This window comes from Tauraco erythrolophus, chromosome 3 (genome assembly GCF_009769465.1).
Source record: "Tauraco erythrolophus isolate bTauEry1 chromosome 3, bTauEry1.pri, whole genome shotgun sequence".
Lineage (NCBI taxonomy): Eukaryota > Metazoa > Chordata > Aves > Musophagiformes > Musophagidae > Tauraco > Tauraco erythrolophus.
In genome coordinates this window covers 69,602,022-69,622,301 of record NC_141467.1, presented here as the reverse complement: position 1 = coordinate 69,622,301, position 20,280 = coordinate 69,602,022, and the positions used below count along the sequence as shown (strand labels likewise).

The following is a 20,280-nucleotide window of genomic DNA, read 5'->3' as shown; positions in this document are numbered from 1 at the left end:
TCCATTTGGTTGAGGGGCATGTAAAGCAAAAGGATGAGGTTCTGCAAAGGCAGGTCAGGGAATGGGACTGGCAGTTTTGCTCAGGGAGGAGAGGATGTGTGGTGCAAGGGGGAGAATAGAGTTGGTGAGAGCGCGTGATGAACTCTGGGAAGAGAGGAAATGGAACCCATGTACAACATGGTTAGTACATATATATTAGAAGTCAAGGGCTCTGCATTCAGGGGGTCTGCTCATTGTCAGTGACCAGTCATGATCAGCATTATCCAGAGTATGTTTGCATTAAAAGATCAAGAGTTCAGTAAAAATCTGAGAGATGGCTTGTCAGGCGTGTTCTGGAAACTATTTAGAATAAAAAATTTGCTTGTCACAACTCCTAACCTAAAAATGAATTTTGAAAAACCATCTGTGGTAGTGTAATGCTAAAGTCACATGCATGTCTGTAGCTGCTAAAGTTCGTTCATACTTCATCTCAGCAGCAACTGTGGGTTTTTTTGTTTGTTTGTTGTTTGTTTTTTTTTTTTTTAAGCTGGTAGTATTTGGAAAGTTTCCCAGTAGAGAAATCTGTACTCCTGGGTCACAGTGCGCTCACCTGTATCGTACTACATGTTTTCTTTTGCTTTAATCAAGTACATTTCTGTATAGTACATCAGTAGTATGTTACAAATTTATTGATACTTAACCAAATAAAATCAAACTATAAAGTGTAATTTTTTTTTCCTGGTAAATAACACCTTTTTTTTTTTTGCATATTAAATTATTCAACTTTGTAACTTCAGTATGTGTCTGTATCCTCATATTCTTCTAATTTAGCCACCATTAAAATGATGGGGGGGGGGACTCTTTTTAGACTAATTAGAAATCAGTGCTTTTCAACACAGATTCCCGTTGGTGTTTGGGGAGGTCCGCAGTAACAGCCAGTGGCAAAGTATTATGGTGAGTATGGGTTAACCTGCTATCCTTAGTTTCTGGGAAAAGATAGCTTGCTAAGATGTTTACCATAGTACCACATGTTCGAGGGGTATGTTTACAGTCTCATCTTCTCCTGAAAACTTCCAAAGGATCATACCGGCAGTGGTCACGCTTCCAGTTTCACTGCTTGCCAGCTTTGAGGAGGCTGTTTGCCTCCAGGCTGAAGGAAAAGTTTTTGAGCGTAGACCAGGTTTTCTGAGGAAGTTTCTTGCAATGGAAATGTCCACCTGTTGGAACAAGAAGAGTTCTTTAAGAGACGAGGAACCTTATTTTTATTGCTATTGCTATTCTTGGTTTCTTTTGGTAGCTGTTATACATTTGTAGTTTTCAGTTTCTTATACAATAAACCCAGTTTAAAAAAGTAGTGTTACATGAATTTAAGGAAATTTCAGTACACTAAACATGCAGATTGATGTCAGTAACTGAAGTTGTCTGGATAAGTCACTGGCTGTAAGTGACAGAGAGTTTCACCCAGATGACACCTCCGTGCAACTCTCACATTTTGGAGGGAAGAAATCAAGATACACTGTTCCCAAGGTGAAAGTGTGGAGCTGATACAGAGCAATGTTGGGTCAATTTGTAGCGTATCCAGTTGTACCGATACAAATAAAGAAATGAAATAACAAAGTCTGTGGGAGCTTTGGCTTTGTTAATCAAGAACAAGAAATAATCTAAAATTTCTTGTTAAAAAGTCATGTTTTTTTTTAAAAAAAATTTTAAAATTTGGATTTTTTTCCCCTCTTCTTATCTTTCTTCAGTCCTGGGTACTAGGTTGCACGGCTTTTTCCTTTCTGGACTGTGGAAAATGTTTTCTCCACTTTTTATTCCAGTCTTGTGTATCTGATAGTACTTAAACCTGTCTGCTTCCAACTGTTCCATATGTGGTGGCAATGTCCCTTGAGTGGACGTTGCTAGTGGGTATTTTGTTTAAGAGTGTAAATATACACCCAAGAGACGTTTCTTTTGTGCCTGTTTAAGGCCTGGGAACCTTAATGAATGACTGCAGAGGGATTTTCTTTGAAACCCTTCTGACCTTCTAATTCAGTGCAAGGTGCTTTACTGGTCTTGTTTGAAATAGGTGTCCTCTCAGCTTCTGCTGAGGCTTAAACAAGTGAGAAGTCATTGACGATGCAAGGACTGGATCCTATTTCCATGGACTTGATGGAACTGTTGTTCCTGAGTACGTTCTTGATGTGGACTTGCAGGCAGCTAGGGGTATTTGCCAGGTCCCAGGAGAAGAATTAATATAGTGCTTTTCTTTAGCTGTCGTATTACAGGGCTCTTCTGAAACTGGCCGTTCCACAAATTACTGTCGGTAGCCGCTCACCAGAGGAGGTGGTTTCAGACACCCTTTCTTGTATGACCATTAAACTATACCAAAAACTTTGACTCTCTTTTTCTGGTTCTCCTCAAATGCTGCTGCAGTCAGAGCCACTTGATAGTTTGTAACATTCATCTTCACTACAGGTGGTCATGAGAGTAAACTCCTGTAGCTGGTGAAATGGATTTTTGATACCATAGCTTTAATACCGTATTTCAGGTATTTTAGAAGAGATACAAGTGACAACTTATCCATTCTGGATTTGAATTTTTTTTTTTTTTTTTTTTTTTGTCATGGTAGTACTTTGAACCTATTCAAGGCTTTCAAGCCAACTCTGTGCTCAACTAGGAAATTTGACATGTAGTACTGAAAAAGCAGTTTTATTTGCTGTCATTGCAAATACTGCCTGGTACTGTTCACCTTTGCTCAGGCACCTCATAGCTGACAGGAGCAAGGGAGACATACTTATTAACAAACTAATATCCCTAATATATCCCCAAGGTAGGGCAGGACAGAGCACTGCAGGTGAACAGGGTTAACAGAGGCATTTGTAGTTACAGGACTGGCTGCTTTTCAAATGTGGGTGTCTTTGCTATTGTGCTGGATTGCAGACCTCTGCTCCACAGCTCTGGGGTCTGCACTTCTACCCAACTTCTGCTGCATGTCATTGCAACCTAGATGCTGGATGGCCTTTGGGCTAAGAGCACTCCTTCCCTTCCTTAATGAGGAGCATCATTTTTGCAGGAGATGAGACTGTATTAGGCATATATATGTAGCCAATCAGTGTGTGTTCTGTTAGAGATCCTAGAAATCAGGGTCCTTCTTCCCTTTTGAAGTGCTTTTTCTTTATTTGATTTTGGTTTTGAGGGTAAGGAATGGGAGTCTTAGCTCAGTAGTGAACAGAAGCATTAGCTCCCTGCGAGGTCAAAAGCAAGTTTGTTCTTTCATTCTGGTTTAGGGTGGTTCCAGAGTCACAAAAGCTAATTTTACCCTGCTGAAGCTAATGGCCCTGGAGTCCTGAAAATACAGTAAGTGGTGAGAAAGTCATTCCTTTAAAGGGCAGCTCAGAGCATCATCCGTCCATCCATTCTGTCTGTAGTCATGAGCCTATGCTGTTGTGAACAGTGTTGTCGTTTCTCATATATGCAAACTTCTTTTTCACTTTCACTCATTCCTAGGTGCTGTTTCCTTTTATTTTGAATCATTTCATGTTACCACTGAATCAGGTTGCACTTTTAGCCAGAGTTGTCCTCTTTTATTTCTGACTCTTTAGCTGTGTAAAAATACTTGAAAGAATTCCAAATTTTAATTCACAGTTTGTTTACATTTTTTCCCGTAGTAGTTATGATTAGAACTTCCTTTGGTCTGGGGAAACAAGTTATTCTGAATCATCAACTACATGCATGGAGATCACTTATTTGCTATCGTGTGATGTAACCTACTTGGTGCTCCTAACCATTAGTACGTAAGGAGTTGAAGGAAGAAGTCTGATTTTTGTCATGCTGGTTCTGTGCACCCACAGGGTGCTCAATTTGAGCCAAATCTCTTTTTACCAGCGCTCGTCCTTTCTGTTGTTGGTTGTTAGTTTAGTATCCTCCTTTAGTATCCAATTCAACTCCAGAGATTAACCTTTTGCCATCCTGCTAGATGCGCATCGTCTCTGGGCTGCGGCAGAGCATGTGCTCAATGTGTGGCAAGTTGATAATGTTTAGCTAATGTTTAGCGTTGATCATATATCCAACAGTGTTTCTTCAGTGTTTTCTGCCTTTGCTAACTCTGAAAGAATCTGTAACACTATGATTTTTTCTCGTCGTGGATTGCCAAAATCGTCTATAATCTGCAGTTTCTTCCGAAGATAAATAATTTATTTGACTATGCTTCATCACACAACTTCATAATTTCTGTCCAAAGCACGGGTTTGCTATGAGGAATCAATAGGCAATTGCTGTCCTGTGTACTTCGCTGAGTTGTTGATGATTCTTTTCATTCTCAGGATGCTTAAGGAGTTTGCATTGATAGCTGCTTGCTGCATGTGGCTGGATCGGTTACCTCTGTTCCCTTTGGCTTTCTCTTAAACTCCTCCAGGCACATGCCTTTTCCCATCTTGTTTGCTGGAGTCCAATGTTAGTGGCCCCAGGTCCTCACTGACTATGTATGATCTGTCCACTTTGTTAATTTTTTGGACTCTCTGTTTTCATTGCTGTTGAGTCAGGCATGCATCATGAATTTTGCAACAGTTCATGACCTTGCCCCCAAACATAGCATCTGTAAACCCTTAATTTTCTCTGGTTGAAAACTTAGATGTTGTGCTTTTCTCCAATCAGAGATCTTGGTACACCCAATCCAGTACTCAGTAATTATTTTGCCTTTATTCATTGACTGAGGAGAGCTGCACTTAAAATAGGAAGGAGGCTCTTCGAGCTCATTGCTGAACTCCTGATCTGACAAGGTACCCTACACCTATGAGCAGAGGTCCCATTCTGTCCCCTAGTGAGCAGGGAGCTAGTCTCATGAGCTGTATGTCAAAATTATCTTATATCCAAGCGTCGCAAAACGTGTCTATTGGAGAGCTGAGAGAAGATGGAACTCCAGGAGTGATTCATGACCAGGAGAGGGCAACTTGACTCCAGCTGTGTCTGGGAGCTGCAGCTTCTTGGAAGCTGTATGAGATGTCAAAGTTGGCGTTCATCACTCTAGCTGTGAAGTACTGTTTTGTTTAAATACACTTGTGAAGAATGAAAAAAGGTACACAAACCAGAATTTTGTCTACTTCTAACTATAGAGCACAACACCTGCCGCTTTGTCCACTGAAACCACCTTCTCTGGTTATCTCATAGCTGTTAATGATAGGGGAGTGATTACAGTATGAGGAGGGCTGGTAGCAGGAGCTGTAACTTTTTTCAAAGAAAAAGGCCTGTTTCTGCTACTTCATCAAACTTTGTTACTTGATAATGAGAAGTAGTTTGTCACAGACGGTCAAGGAAAACCGAGATAATTTTCTGAATTCCATTAATATTATGCAATTTCTAGTTGATGAATAAACTTTTAGTCAAGAAGTAATTTTTGCCTGCTTCAGAACAAAATAACAGTTGTAAGGATATATTACTTAGATCAGTCCTAGAATAAAAGCAGTTTATAATTTAAAGTCAGTCAAAGCTTATTTGAGATGTTAGGAATATAACTACTAGTTGCTACTAATACAGCTTCTAGAAATATATATATGAGAGAAATTTAAAAATACTAATTAAATAAGAAACTGGACTCTTGGAAGGAGCTCTGATTAGACTCCGATATCACAAATAAGGAACCAATTACAGCTTTGATGCAGACGAGTCTGTAGTGGCAGTGTGTCAAGTCTGAGTCATGTTTTTTTCATTTACTTACTTAATCCCTCTCTGCACTTTTAAGCTGATGATTGATTGTTAAACTAGTGGCTTAGGCTTCCCTTTTTTTCAGCTATTTTTCTTCATAAAAAAGCTTAGTAACTCATATTTGTTTAACCTAAGGCGAATGCGGTTTACCTACCCATCATCTGCAGTAAGATGGTATGATGACCTCTGTGTACAATGGCAACCAATAACCATTTCAGTATAACCCTTGGGATCTCAGTGGGATATTTACATGGTTGCACTTGAATGACTTATGCTAGAAAGTAAAACTGAAATATATTTCCCATAATTTGTTCCACATTTTCCTGATTTCAGTTTCTGTGTTCACAGTTTGTGGAGTCATGGTATTAAATAGTTATCTCCTTGAACCTTTCTGACATGTTCTGTGTGGGTAAATTTTGAGGTAGCCCTGGAAATTCAGCCTAATTTGTGTCAGTGTTGCATAGAGTCTCTGTTGATTGTCCTATTCTCCCTTCTCCAGGGACTGTGGGATCAGATGAAGTCATCTTTTCAAAACGTTACAGATATGCCTGTATCACAGAGTGTCTGGAGAGAGAGAAGTTTTCAGTTTTCAAGAAGTCATGGGTAGCTTATAGTCATGGTAAGGAAGAGATGTAAAAAGTTATAATACTGGACAGCCAGCTTTTGTGCTTTGGATTCATGGTTACTCCCAGTTGCAGCAGAGAAATACAAAAAAGGACATTACCCTCTAGTGTTGAGGAGTGTGTGTAATGTCCTGTCTCTGATCTGTAAGCCTGTAAAAGCATCTATAAGCTGTCTTTTTGGATATTACCTCAAACTAAGATGGGTTTTGGATGTGGAAGGCCTTCCACTAAGAAGGCTTTGATGATCACCTTGCTGTTTCTTGGGGGGATTTCAGATTTTCTTCTCTGTAATAATTCAGGGTATCCTGGCTGGGTCTAACTGATGGCTGTGTCTGAACCAGTGTTTTGGCTGGATGGTTTGGAGACTTTTCTGGGCATAAAGTTTGTGGCAGCGTGAGGACTGTATTAGCTTATATTTGCTGTTGGAAATTTCCAAAAGCTTTTTTTACTATCTTCTCTGTTTTCTGAATAGCAACAATAAATTGAGACAATTAAACTTTCTGATGAATTTATCTTTGCAAGTTAGTGGACGTTTATGTGAAGCAGCCTAACCTTTCCCCCCTTGAGCTTTGGGTTAAGAAGTTGAAAAGCATTGGGATGCTCGAGGGGCACAGTTTCTGATGTAACAGATTGACTGTCTTTATCTTTTAGTTTTTTTCTGACATTGAATCTTTGGGTTGATAATACCTTTGATCTCCCATGTCATTTCAAACAGGAGTTTTGTAATTAAGCTTCCCAAACTGCTCTGATGCCAAGGAGCTGTCCCTGTGAAGCATTTGCTCTGGTTGCAGACTGTCTTCTCTAAGGGATTTCCAATGTCTGGGGTTTTTGTTTTGTTTCAGCCTTTGCTTCAGTGATTTGTGATATCGGTGAGGTTGTTTTGTGAGAAGACCAATCCTTTTTTCCATTGCAGTTCAAGATGAATATTAGTACATTTTCTTTACATAGGAGCTCTGTTTCACATCTGTCTGTGAAGTCTCCACTTGAGATGTTAAGTGGCTGTCCAGTATACACAGGACTGGATTATAATTTTTTCTGTTAGAGGAGGAAATTAGCTGTGTGTACAAGCTGAGTTCATTTAGTTTTGCTGTACACAGTAAGATACACTGTGGCCTGAGTTGCTCCTTTCTCAGCTTTTTCATGTCAGCCTTGCTGTTGCCAGGGAAGCGAGGGAAGAGCTGCACTCCTGCCTGTCAATATGCTCCACTTTCTGTTAAGTTTCTCTTGTTACAAGTTTTTAGGCTCTTGCACATGCAAATGTGCACAGTTACAGTCAGTGCCCTGACCCCTGCGTTGTCCATCATTCCTTGCAAAATTACCAGTCTTAGGCAAATACATTAGGTGTGGCACTTCTCTTTGCAAGGGATTTTATTTGCTCCTGTAGTTGTGTCTGTTAGTTTTAATAAGGTCCATGATCCCTTATTTGTCGAAAACAGGTTTGGCAGTAGACTTTGGGTAGGCTTCAGCTGCCCGTATTTCGGCATCTAGTGCAGTTTGAAACACCAAGTTATACTGTCTAGTTTTCAGCTGCCTCTCCGCTGAGTGACATAGCTAACCCTAAGGTAGAAGCCTACTTGCTGATCACCTTGAGTGATCGTAAAGAGAGTTGTTAGAGAAGTACTGAATTGGTGTCAAATGTAAATAATATGTGTTCCCAAGTAACAGTAATCTGACCATTGATTTAGAGACTCCTATGCTTCATGTAGCATCTGGGATCAACATAGTATTGGAGATTAGGGAACCGATACAGTTTCATGATGAAAGACATCTGCGAGGTGAAGCGGTTTCTAGCTCAGTCTTCTAAGGCTTAAGTCCTTTTCTTTTTTTTTGTTTTGCTTTAGTGTGCTTGTCCTGTGTAGTAATTCAAAAGGGAAGTTGAACTGACTTCTGTTTGAAGAAGTGGCTGAAAAGTGTTAGGAGTGCAGATTTTTAATCTGTTCTATTTCCTACTTGATTATTTAAAAAATATCTTCCTGCCTCTCCTCAGAAAGCTTCTTGCTGCTCCTTGCAAAGGATATTCCTCCATGGATGACGATAGCCTTAACAAAGCAACTTCTGTGTTTTGTGAAAGTGTGATGGGATTTAATGTTCTGACCTGTTCGCTGCAGCCCAGCCTTGCCTTCCCAAGGCTTTATCTGCAAAGCTCTTCTGCTCCAGTCCAAGGGCAAAGGAAGCAGCATGTAAGAAACTGTAGTATTTAGTCAGTCCTCAGGGACTGGGTTTAGCGCTGAGCAAACGGGAACTTTTTTGTAAGCCTTGCAGCTCCTTGGATTTTGAGTATTAGTCCTGAATATTCTGTGTCAATTCACTTTCCTTTTTGTGTGCATTTTTGTCTTTGCTTGTAAATTATTTTATCAAAGTAACCAAAATAAGAGTTAGTGATTTTTTTTTTTTTCTGCTCCCTCTTATGCTTCAGGAAAGTGAAATGCTTTTAAGGCCTAATTTCACTTGTTGTTTTGTATTATTTAGTTGTTAATTAGACAGTAGCTATGTCCAGATTTCCACTGAAATTAAGATTCTCTAGTGTGAGGCACTGTAAGAAGAACCAAAATAAACACAAGCCACAGGTTTCTAAAGATTAAATCATTGGGGCGGAGATCATGGGTTTTGTGTGGAACAGTGGGAAGGAGCTGAACTTCGGTGTGTGATTTAACAGTGAAGCTAAGCTGATTAGCAGGAGTTGAAAGACTAATTCCTTGCACCCACTCCAGGTCAGGAGTTTACAGGCCCTTTCTGTACAGACATGGATGCTTCTGTGATCTTCATCCTCATCTGCACGTGAGCTGGTTCAGTGAGGTAAATAGACAGGAGAGTATTAGATTTTTGCTGTAGGGTAGAGAGGATGAACAGGATTGTCCCCTGGCATAACAGCAAGTCATTAGATCAGTTTGGCTGTTGGCAAACCCCTCTAGTAAGGCAAAAAGCAACAAATTGATGGAGGAGCAAATGGGGAGGACAAACAGTGGGGACCAGCAGTAATATATAATGTATACCTGTGTGTAGTCTATCAATTTTGCCTATTTAAAATGTATAAAAAGATAAATTTTTTTTTAGCTTTTATGTAACTAAGTGAATAAAGTAATATCAGGAGAATAGGGAGTTTAATGGATTTTTAAGGATAAACCCAAACCCTCCTTGGTTAGGAAACTTAGCTCTATTAGGGTTATTAGCTCTATTATGACGTGGGACTTCTACGGAAGAATTGCATTAACAAGCTACTAACCAAAGCAGGGGTTGGTCTGGAAAAAAGCATTAAGATGCTGCCTGCTTAGGCACTGCCCCCAGTCTATTGTCATGCTGTTTCTGTACCTTTCAATATTTTCCTTAATGCTGTGGATGAAACAGTACACTTATTAAATTTATAGATGCTCTAAAGCAGGCTCGGAAGATTCTGCAAACATTTGACAACTAGAATTAGAATTCAGTGCGATCTTGAAATATTGAAATGATTGTCTCTTTTTTTCTTTTTGTTTTTAAATAAAAGAATTCAAGGAGGACAAAAATAAAGTCTCCTTAGCTGCAGAACAATCAGCTTCACAAACAGAGCACAGGCAACTTGTGGGGTAGTGATTCTTCAGAAAAGGACTTGGCATCACTAATGTGATACTGTTGTGAAAAATAGACACCTATTAGAATATATAAGCAGAAGTGTCGTGTATATGAGATACAAGATATGTCAAGTAATTTTTCTTACTCAGCAGTGGCTGGCCCTCAGTTGTTAACCTTTGTAAAGGTTACAAAGGTCACAAATATATAGTACATGCCATGTGTTACATCGTTGTACATAGATTAGATTTGGTATGTTGGGTTGTATGACAGAGCAGTGTGAAAGTGTGGTAGCACCCTCCTGAATATATGCATTTTCACTTTCTGCACAGATGAAGTTCAGGCCTCCTTTTGGCTGTTCAGGTCATTAGTTTCTCCAACTGTTGGGTTTTCATACAACAACTTGTGTTTCAAGTCAAGTATTGCTTTTTAAATTTTTGCAAGTTGTAAAAGTGCATTTAACTTGAAAACTCATTGTTTGTGTTTTCCACAGTCCGCTGCCTTTCATGTGCTGTGCATTTCATTCATATCTTATGTCATAAGATCTAAGGATATAAAGTGATGTATGTTCCAGAAAAGGACACGGAATTATAATAATCAGAAAAAATAAAAGTAATTCTTTATGTTGTGTGGTCCTTTTTAGAACGACACAGGTGTATTCACAGTTGTTAAAAATATTCTGCATCTGTGAATATAACTAAATTAATGTTGTGTTTCCTAACTTACAGGAAAAATGAATGGAATATTTGACAGCAATATTTTCACTCTAAAATGTGGTTGAGTTTTGTTCTCTTTAGTTTGTTTTTTTAACCTGAGGGTTTGTTTGCTTGTTTCTTAGCTAGCATAAAAGGAAAATTCACAGCTTATACATAGTTTAACAAGAAAGTTTATACCAATTGTTTAATGAAACCTGTGTACTTGCATTGCCTATGTACAAAATGCTTTCAAAAGTGCAAATGAAGTAAAATGCAATTATACTATATTTACATGCCTTTAAATGCCTGCTGTCATACTTCTAATACAGTTGTGCAGGTTACAGTAAGAGAGCAAAAAACACTGCAGCGTTTCAGAAGGAACCATAAGCTCTGGAATTTAACTTTACAAAAATGGCAGCAGCGCTGCGACTTGCTGACTTCGACCGGGTAGACACGTATGTGACAGAGACGGCAAGAAATACCATTGCTGGGATGTCTCAGCGTGGCAGCTGGCGGCTCGGTAAAGACACAGAGCTGGCGGCTGCAGCTGCGCCGCCCAGCCTTCCCAGAGAGATCCGAGCGTAGGTCACCACTGCCTAGCACCGAGGGAAACTCCTCGGAGACATCGGGGTGTAGCGGTTTCCTAGACGTGAGTTGGGTTAGCCCTCTGAAATGAGGTGGGTGGGCTATTCTAATCCTGTTCATAACATCCTAAATAAACTATCCCTTTTGTGTATGCCAGATTTTTCAAAAATATCCGCGTAGAAGATTTAAAATTATTTTGATTATGTAACTGCATTTAATCTCTGACCATCTTAGGGAAATCTCTCTCCCTGGAGTCCTGCATTTTGTTGTGTGGTAGCAAACAGCTCTGTGCTCGTGGCTGGAAGGCCCTAAAATGTTTTTCTTTCACTGTTTATAAAATGGCATGACCCTGGTATATATGTAAAATATGTAAAGAAAAGATGTAGCATACAGGTTTTGTCCCCTTTTTGTGATGGCATCAAAGGTTATTTGCTTGGGAATGTCAAAATGACATGACAGCACTGAAGCAACTGTATTCTCTCTGTTGTCTCTTTATTAGTGGATTTTTAGAACTGATTACAAATTGATTATCCTCAGATCTCTGAAGAGTTAGTCTCTACAATTATATTTACCTCCTGGCTGTCTTTGTGTGTGCAGATTAATTTATAAAATAGTTATATTTTCTTGTAGAAGTTCTTCAGCTTTAGATATATAAGAAAACTAATAAAATAATCAAACCCCAACCCCCAATATGTTATGATTTTATTCTGATTTCACATTTTAATTTCCTACATACTTTACTGTAGGATAAAGAATGTTTTTTTTTCTTGTAAACTTTATCTTGTTCGTTTTTACAGTTTCTTGATACTACTGTCGAACTGATTTTTTATCCTTAATAGAAAAAGATCAATCCTAAAAAATATCCCAGCAATATTATAGGAGCTATAAATATGCTTCATAAAACACATGATTTTATTTGGTTATTAGTAATGTTTACTTTCTTGAAAAGAAGAATAAACTTTCAAAATACTGGAAGCTAAAAGGATAATTCACAACTGGCAGGGCCCAAGAATAGGTGTTCAATAGTATCTCATACAATATTATGAGTGATGGCTTTCTCTTACTCATGGTTATAAGCTAAAATGCTGTAAATGCTCTAAGAAGTTTCTTAAACTTGAATTATTATGATGGTAATCACCCTCAGCATGTTTGCAGATGACACCAAGCTGTGTGGTGTTATGGACACGCTGGAGGGAAGGGATGCCATCCAGAGGGACCTTGACAGGCTGGAGAGGTGGGCCTGTGAGAACCTCATGAAGTTCAACAAGGCCAAGTGCAAAGTCCTGCACGTGGGTCGGGGCAATCCCATGCACAAGTACAGGCTGAGCGGAGAACGGGTTGAGAGCAGCCCTGAGGAAAAGGACTTGGGAATGCTGGTGGATGAGAAGCTCAACATGAGCCGGCAATGTGTGCTGGCAGCCCAGAAAGCCAACCGTATCCTGGGCTGCATCCAAAGAAGCGTGGCCAGCAGGTCGAGGGAAGTGATTCTGCCCCTCTACTCAGCTCTCGTGAGACCTCACTTGGAGTATTGCGTCCAGTTCTGGAGCCCCCAACACAAGAAGGACATGGACCAGCTGGAGAGGGTCCAGAGGAGGGCCACGAAGATGATAAGAGGGCTGGAGCACCTTTCCTAGAATACTGCATTCAGCTCTGGAGTCCCCAACACAAGAAGGACATGGAGCTGATGGAGTGGATCCAGAGAAGGGCCACGAAGATGATCCGAGGGCTGGAGCACCCCTCTCCTCTGAAGACGGGCTGAGAGAGTTGGGGCTGTTCAGCCTGGAGAAGAGAAGGCTCTGGGGTGATCTTCTAGCAGCTTTCCAGTACTTCAAGGGGGCCTACAGGAAAGCTGGAGAGGGACTTTTTACGAGGGCGTGTAGTGATAGGACAAGGGGCAATGGCTTTAAACTGAAAGAGGGTAGTTTTAGATTAGATCTAAGGAAGAAATTTTTCACTCAGAGGGTGGTGAGGCAGTGGAACAGGTTGCCCAGAGAAGTTGTAGATGGCCCATCCCTGGAAGTGTTCAAGGCCAGGTTGGATGAGGCTTTGGGCAACCTGGTGTAGTGGAGGGTTTCCCTGCCCATGGCATGGGGGTTGGAATAGATGATCTTTGGTCTATGATTCTGTGATATTTCATCTTATGTTGGTTTAATTTTAAAGATGTATAATAAATATGGCCTGATTCTGCCTTCATTGACTTTGATGTTTACAATTAAGAAACTTTTGGAATTAATTCTAATCTATACTAATATACATAAAATCAGAGTTAAACATGTAGTATAGCAAATAATTCTACAGTTATACACATTCTCAGTCTTTAAGTTAAGCCCTTTTAACAGTACTGCTGTACTGCATGATATTTGCTATTAAATGACAGCAGGATTTTTACAATCTGAATGTAGAATTTTTGAATACATGAAGTATTTTAGTATATCTCAGCTGACTGCATATGCGTTTTTAAAATTGTCACTATCAGCATTTAAGTTATTATATTTATGAAAAAGGCAAGTGATTGCATCTCAGCTTCATTTTGAATTTTTTTACTTTTACCTTTCCAGAGATTTAAGCCAGTTGTCTGTCTTTTCTCAGTAATAAAAATGGCATTCCATCTGAACCTCTTCTCTAAAGCACAGAGTCACAGTAATAGGATTTATTATTTTCATTATACTGCCACAACTGTGCTAAAGTAGTTGCAGTCTATGGTGTATTGAGTGATTGCATCTTTATCCAACAATTCTGTCCCTCTGAGTAGAGGTACTTGGATATTTTTTAATGGATGGAGGGGGAGGCAAAAAGACTGATGTAATCAAAATTTTTTATGTAGTTGTTCTGAATTCAGTAAGACCTTAGAAAGTTTTTCGGGTGTTGTATGGGATAGTTGCTTAGGAAGACAGAATTACCCCAGTAGAAACAATAAAGAGCTTAGTGGTAGACGTGCTGCTAGTGAGGGAGGAGAGCTGGGCTCGGGTCCTCCTCTGCCTTAGACAGAGGGACCAGAGCTGCTGCCAGGAGGGGTTCCAGGTTCCTAGGCTATTTGTTGGCTGTTACGGAGTTCATCTCTCTGTCTGCTCTGTACAGGTTGTATCGTGTATGAACCCTAAAAAATCGTCCATGTCCATGCTACTGAATAAAATACATCATTGGTTGCTCCTGATGCCAAGGAGAAGCCCAAGACTTTTCCCTGAGGACTGAGAGTGACTGCCTTCTTGCTTACTTGAGTGGATTGCCTGGGGTGCCTGTTGGCCTCTGAACTGCTCCTTTGTGGTTTTTGCAAGAGTCTTTGTCAGTAGCCAAAATTTTGCCAAGGTGCATGCTCTCAGTGAATAGTATGAAGGAGCCGTGCCCTGACCCTTCTTTGTTTACAAGTGTAGACTTAGCCAGATAAGAGGTATTGGTAATAAATTCATTTGGGCAGATGGAGGGAGAAAATTAGTACCTGTCATAATCCAGGTAAATGCTTTAGGCACTAGATTAACGGCTAGTTTAGGAAATCCTGGTACTTGTGCCACTAATTTATACAAGGATTGAAGTACTCCACCTGTTGACTGGATAAGCAGTGATTTTTCAGAACTTGCTTCTTTGGTGGTTGGTTGGTTGTTTTCTCCTTGTTTTTTTTTCTTTTCTAGTTTGGTAACAGGCAGAAAAAATAGGGATTTTCTCTTGTAGCCTTACTTGGTATTTTGTGTGCACTTTACTGGATAAACTGTCAAAAGATTGCTGTGGTAGTTTTTTGCAAAGATATCCTCTCGAAGAAATTGGCAGGTGCTAATCTCACCTGCAGAATAATTATATGGATTTTTATTCTAGAACAATCATCCTGCCTGCTCTCTTTTGCGCAGGGTCACTCCATAGTTGAGCAACAGAAGCTGGAGTCAGGGTGTGTGGGTTCTGCTCTGGTGATTTTCTTTGGCTGAGAGTTCTGTTTCTCTGTGCATCAGTTTGGAAGTAACGTGTACAGAGGTATGACTTTTGTGGGTAGTTTTGTGACCCAGATCCAGGAGCAAAGAAGTCTTGTTAGTATCACTACTGTCATTTGACCTTCAAAATGCAAAATGCCCTGCTTATAATAATTTGTTTATTGCAGTAATAGACAATGGCACAAGTTAAGATGCAGACTACAGCAAACCTGTCCGGACCTACCATGTCCCCTATGGTGCTACCCCTACCAGCTACAACTACAAATACACTGGGTCTGCCGTCCTCAATGAATGGGTCCATTTCGGAATCAACTGCCAGCTGTAGCAGTCCTACTGCCGGCCTTGTGGATCCCACGCCTTCTAGCAATTCACCAGGTAAGCTGGTCCAGGTATATTCTCTTTCGTGTTCAAATGAATCTTTTTGATGATGACTTGTTAATTTAAAAAAAAACAAACAAACAAACAAACAAAAAACAGCAAAAAGTTAGGTCTTAAAGAGGATTAAAGAAAAAAAATCCTGTAGAAAAATATTTTGGCTAAATAGACTGTTTACTAAGTTAAGGTTCTTTGACTGAACTCAGACTTACAGTGCAGCGTTGGTCAATGATAGAAAAGCTCAGAAAAGAACATGTCTATTTTGTAAAATTCTGAGCGTATTTTTATGGAGAAGTTTTAGTGGTGTAGGAAGGCCTCCAAGTGTACTTCTCTTCCCTAGAACAGAATGTCTTCAAACTGCTTGGCAGTATTTGGTGTTTCCTTTGTAGCCTAATAAATGGTGTAGTTCTGATGCTGGACTGGATATAAAATACAGAAATTTTATCCTAAAAAATTAAGCAAGAAATGACAGTTTGTGTTAGGGGTAAACACAAATAAGTTGAAAAAGAGATAGCAGAAGGCTAAAACATAGTAAGACAGTATACATGAAGTAAGTAGTATAAGAAAAGCCATACAAAATCCTTAAAGAGGGAGCAAAAGTGTTCTTTGGGAGTGGTTTAGAGTGGCTTCATTATTGTGAGAAAAATCTGAAACACTGGAAGGAGGCAGGGAGAAGCGAGTGAGGACCACAGGGTTTCATCTGCTATATTTATCTTGCAACCCTTAATGCTGTCCACTTCTGCTTCAAAATGTGGAGGAACCATTCTGAAAGAGAGTCAATTCCTGGAACCAGCACACTCCTAATAGTAAACTTTGACATAGAAAATGTAGCATATGTGTATGTCCTCCTAAACTGTCATCTTTTATAGAGACAATTTGGAAAGAAATAGTTATATTTTTTAAAATTGCATGTAATCAAAATGGTTATTGTGAAATGCATATTCTCATATGATTAATATGTAAATGGTATTTAAACATTGTATTTAGCATATTTGCAAAAATTATTTTTTAGCCAAAGTATTTTCTTTCTAAGCATGCTGCTGCTTTTGCAAAGCTTTGCAAAGTTGTGAAGAATACATTTCTCCACAAAAACTTTACAGACTCTTTATTTACAGCTCCTCTCCAAGATAACATGGCAAACCCCAAAGAGAAAACTCCAATGTGTCTGGTAAATGAGTTAGCCCGTTTCAATAGAATTCAACCCCAGTATAAGCTTCTGAATGAAAGAGGGCCTGCTCATGCCAAGGTAAGGTCACAGTTCCAGGTGATGAGCCGTACCTTAAATGCTGAACAGATAATGTCATGGTCTGGACAAGTGCGCTTGTCGAACAGAGCCATGTTTCTAGTGTAAGGGTTTCTTACTCTTCTTTATTTTGCTTTTTTTTTTTTAACACTTTCAGAAAGTATGTCTGTATTTCTGTTGAAGCCTCGTAGATCATTTTGTACCTTACTTTGACTTCCACCTTTGAGTTTATATTTGTTGGTTTCTATAAAGACATTTTGAAGGTGCTTTCCAAGGTATCACCACCCTTTCTTAATCATTGTGGAGTGTTTGTTTTTTGAGCTGCATGAATCCTCCTCCCCAGTCAATGTGCCTCTGATAACTACCGCTGCATTTGTTTCATGGTAGTGCAGATGACGACAATGCTAGTTTGTGTCATTTTTAAAAATGCTTACTGACACGATTCTGTGTCCGTAAAGTTAATTGCATTAATACCAGATCCTTGGATCTTGCATTATAGGGCACAAACTTTATTACTGTTCTTTCCTTTGAATTCTGTGCAGCTTTTAAGATTTACAGTGATATTAAGATTCATAATATAATCATAGCATTAAAGTTTTAGTGAACTGACAATTAATTCTGGTCAGTCCTCATATCAATTTGGATATCCAACGTAATTTCATACATACTAATTAGGATGCTTTCGGATGATAGGGATCACAGAGGGATATTCTCATGATTATAATTTTCAGATGTAATTTTGAATTTCCTCCCTAGTTAGGAGCAATCTGGGAGAGAAGAGAGCCTGAAAAACTCAGAGAGAAAATGGTGTAATTAAAAGCTGCTTTGTACTCAGTGTTTCTAGAGCAGCAAAACTGCGAGACTCGAGTGGGATCACACTGCAGACTAGTAATGGTTCCAGCTCATTGTGGACTGTCTCTCTGCCGTTGGCCCTTGTTTCTCAGTTACATGTTACGTTGTCAGCTAGCGCAGAGCTGATGGAAACCAGTAACCTTCTGGTTTGGCTGGTGTTTGTGCATCCTTTAAGCTGGTAGAAATGACGTCAGGAGGTTCAGGGCTGCTGAGAATCAACAGGCTTTTAGGATCTCTCATTGCAAATGGAAATTGAAATGCTCTTCCCCTTCCTATAAGCATTTTGGTGGCACAGGATACACTGGTTGGTTGGGTTTAGTTTGCGGTTATGTTAAATCTGTTGCACTTTCTGTAACTTTTCACTGTTGTGTTGTGTGTTTGTTTTCTTGCCTTTTTTCTGTCATTGTGGCGCAAGAAGTGCTTTGGTTGTACCAAAAGATGTGGTTTTGGCTGTCCGTGTTCCTCTGCAGTAAAGAGATCTGAGTTATGTTATGTTCATACTCTAAATTTTAGCAGGAGATGAAATAGTTTACATATATTTGTTACTATTTTTAAAGGAACTAGTATCATTGAAATGACCTGAGCCCACATTAGCTGCGCTTTCGAAAGCCAGATTTTCAGTGGATTTCTTAATTTTTCAGTCTTTCGATTTACCTCTTATTATTTTTAATTGCAGTCATAGTAGTCAAAAAAAAAAAAGATATGTGCTTTGTAGGTTTGTTGTTGCTCAGAAGAATATTAAGTCTAATTTTGACCTGTGAAGCAAATGAGAACAACAAAGGAGGGAAGAAGATGAAGAACAAGGGTGATATTAATAAGATTATTCAGACTTTGTGTACCTTTGACCTACGAAAAGCAGACACATATAAATTATTATGACTGTTTTAGCAGTTTAGTATAATGTCTTGCTAGTAATAGGATGATACACTCGATAGAACATGTGAAACAGAGCTGAGTTTGTTGACCTGAAGGATGTAATGCTGCTGCTGCTGTTTGCCATTTAAGGAGCGTCTCACGTTGCTGTCCTTCTATACGTATTCTGTTCCTGTCCACTAGTGGTTTTCCTGGTTTTAAGAGACATACTCTACAAGACAGCAGTCTGTGTCATGACCACAAATGCCAGTAAATTTTTATATCCTTTTTTCTAATTGTAAGTTTTGACAACTGGGATGAAATGGGAAGCTAGAAATGGTGGCGCTTCCTGACAGCGCAGTTAGGGTTTCTAGGAGCCTGCCCTCCAGGTGGATTCTTCATCGTAAGAAAAATCAGAAAGTCTTCGTTAGCATAAACAACGTTTTTGAGTATGTTAGATTGATCATTTCTTCTGTGCTTCTGTGTCAATGGCATCTTGGGAGAAAAATTTAAAAGAAGCAGTGGCAAAAGAAAGTGGATAGTGGTAAAGAGGGAAAGGAGTGAGGGACTTAGCAATTCCAAAGGCCAGGAAGGAAGAGAGAAAGTTCTACATGCAGAAAAAATGAGGAGGAAGGAATTGCCAGAGCTAAGGGAGGCTGACCTTACAAACACAGTGGAGTGAAAACTCTTTGAATACAAAGCATGGTGGCCTTTGTATTCCCACTCTCTAGCTGTTAGGTAATGAGGTTGGACATAACGTATACAAACTTCCTCAGAAAATTGGTGAGAAGTGCCTCTCAATCTGTAGCAGAACTGTCAGCTTGAATCTTGCAGGACTTGAGTACTTCATTGGCTGCTCCAGACTTTGTTTTTAGGCAGTTTTATTCCTTTAATTAAATTCTCACCTACTACTGTGTGTGTTTTTTTGCAGGATTTTTTATGTTAGATGGGCTCAGAAGGTTAGAGCTATGGCTATAGAAATTTACTGAGCAAGCCCTTTATTATCTTGAATTTCTGTTTATTGCTCTAAGCACTAAGGGGAGAGTTATAGGTAGATAAGTAGCCATTATTCATCATATTTTTATTTAAATTCAAGATTATTCTCCTCCTATAAAAATACTGCACTGATACTTTCTTGCAAGATATAAAATACATAAACTCCAGATCAAGAAATCAAATTTCAGTTCCTTTAGTTATGAGAATGTATGTTAATAGATAATTTGTATAATTATGGGTGTTTCGCTCTAGTTTCCAGCTTAGCTTTCAGGTGAGGGTGAGAGTAGGGTTTGACTGAATGCAAAATTAAGAAACTATTTCTCTCTTACCCCTTGTCTGTGAGGAAATTGTCATGACTGCTGTGGAAAAATAACATGGCAATAGGAACTGTGATACAGGGACTTCCACTGTGCTTCTGAAAATTACAGTAGGCCAAAACTCAAGCCTATAATTAAGATATGAGTATGTATTTATAGCATTCAGTTCATACGTACTGTGTGCATGTCTATAGAGCTGAGTTGGGAGGCACAATACATACTTGTGTTCAAATGCTTGTTTGCAAGTACATATTAAGTGAAAATATATGTAAAGGCAAATTTAAAGGTGGCCCATCACTCCCATCTCTAGATATCTGGTCCTGGATCTGGCAAGTCTAAATAATTTTAAAAATTCTAGAGCAAATAACTATCTAAATGAAAATTTTACTTTATAGACTGCTCACACTAATATGGAGATTTCTTTATGTTACCTCAAGTAAGTTAGTTTTCTGTTTTTTCTGTTTTCTGAGTTGAGTACATCTTAGTTTACTGTGTGTATCTGACTATTAAATCCTGCCTTACATATATGGAATTGATATGGAAAAGATGTTGAGTTCTTGCCCTTCCTCCTCTCATTCTTAGATGCTCAAATTTAAACAGAACATGTATGTATCTTAC

The 20,280-nt window shown here is 39.2% G+C and overlaps 1 protein-coding gene across 1 annotated transcript in view; it reads left to right on the top strand.

The window, feature by feature from the left end:
- The window catches only part of STAU2 (staufen double-stranded RNA binding protein 2), a 175,912-nt gene that overhangs the window by 3,079 nt on the left and 152,553 nt on the right, over positions 1-20,280 (top strand). Inside the window, exons 2-3 of the mRNA XM_086608697.1 lie at positions 15,195-15,402; positions 16,518-16,648. Of these exons, the coding sequence (XP_086464823.1) occupies positions 15,204-15,402; positions 16,518-16,648 (330 nt within the window). The 5' untranslated portion in view covers positions 15,195-15,203. The remainder of the gene's footprint in view (positions 1-15,194; positions 15,403-16,517; positions 16,649-20,280) is intronic.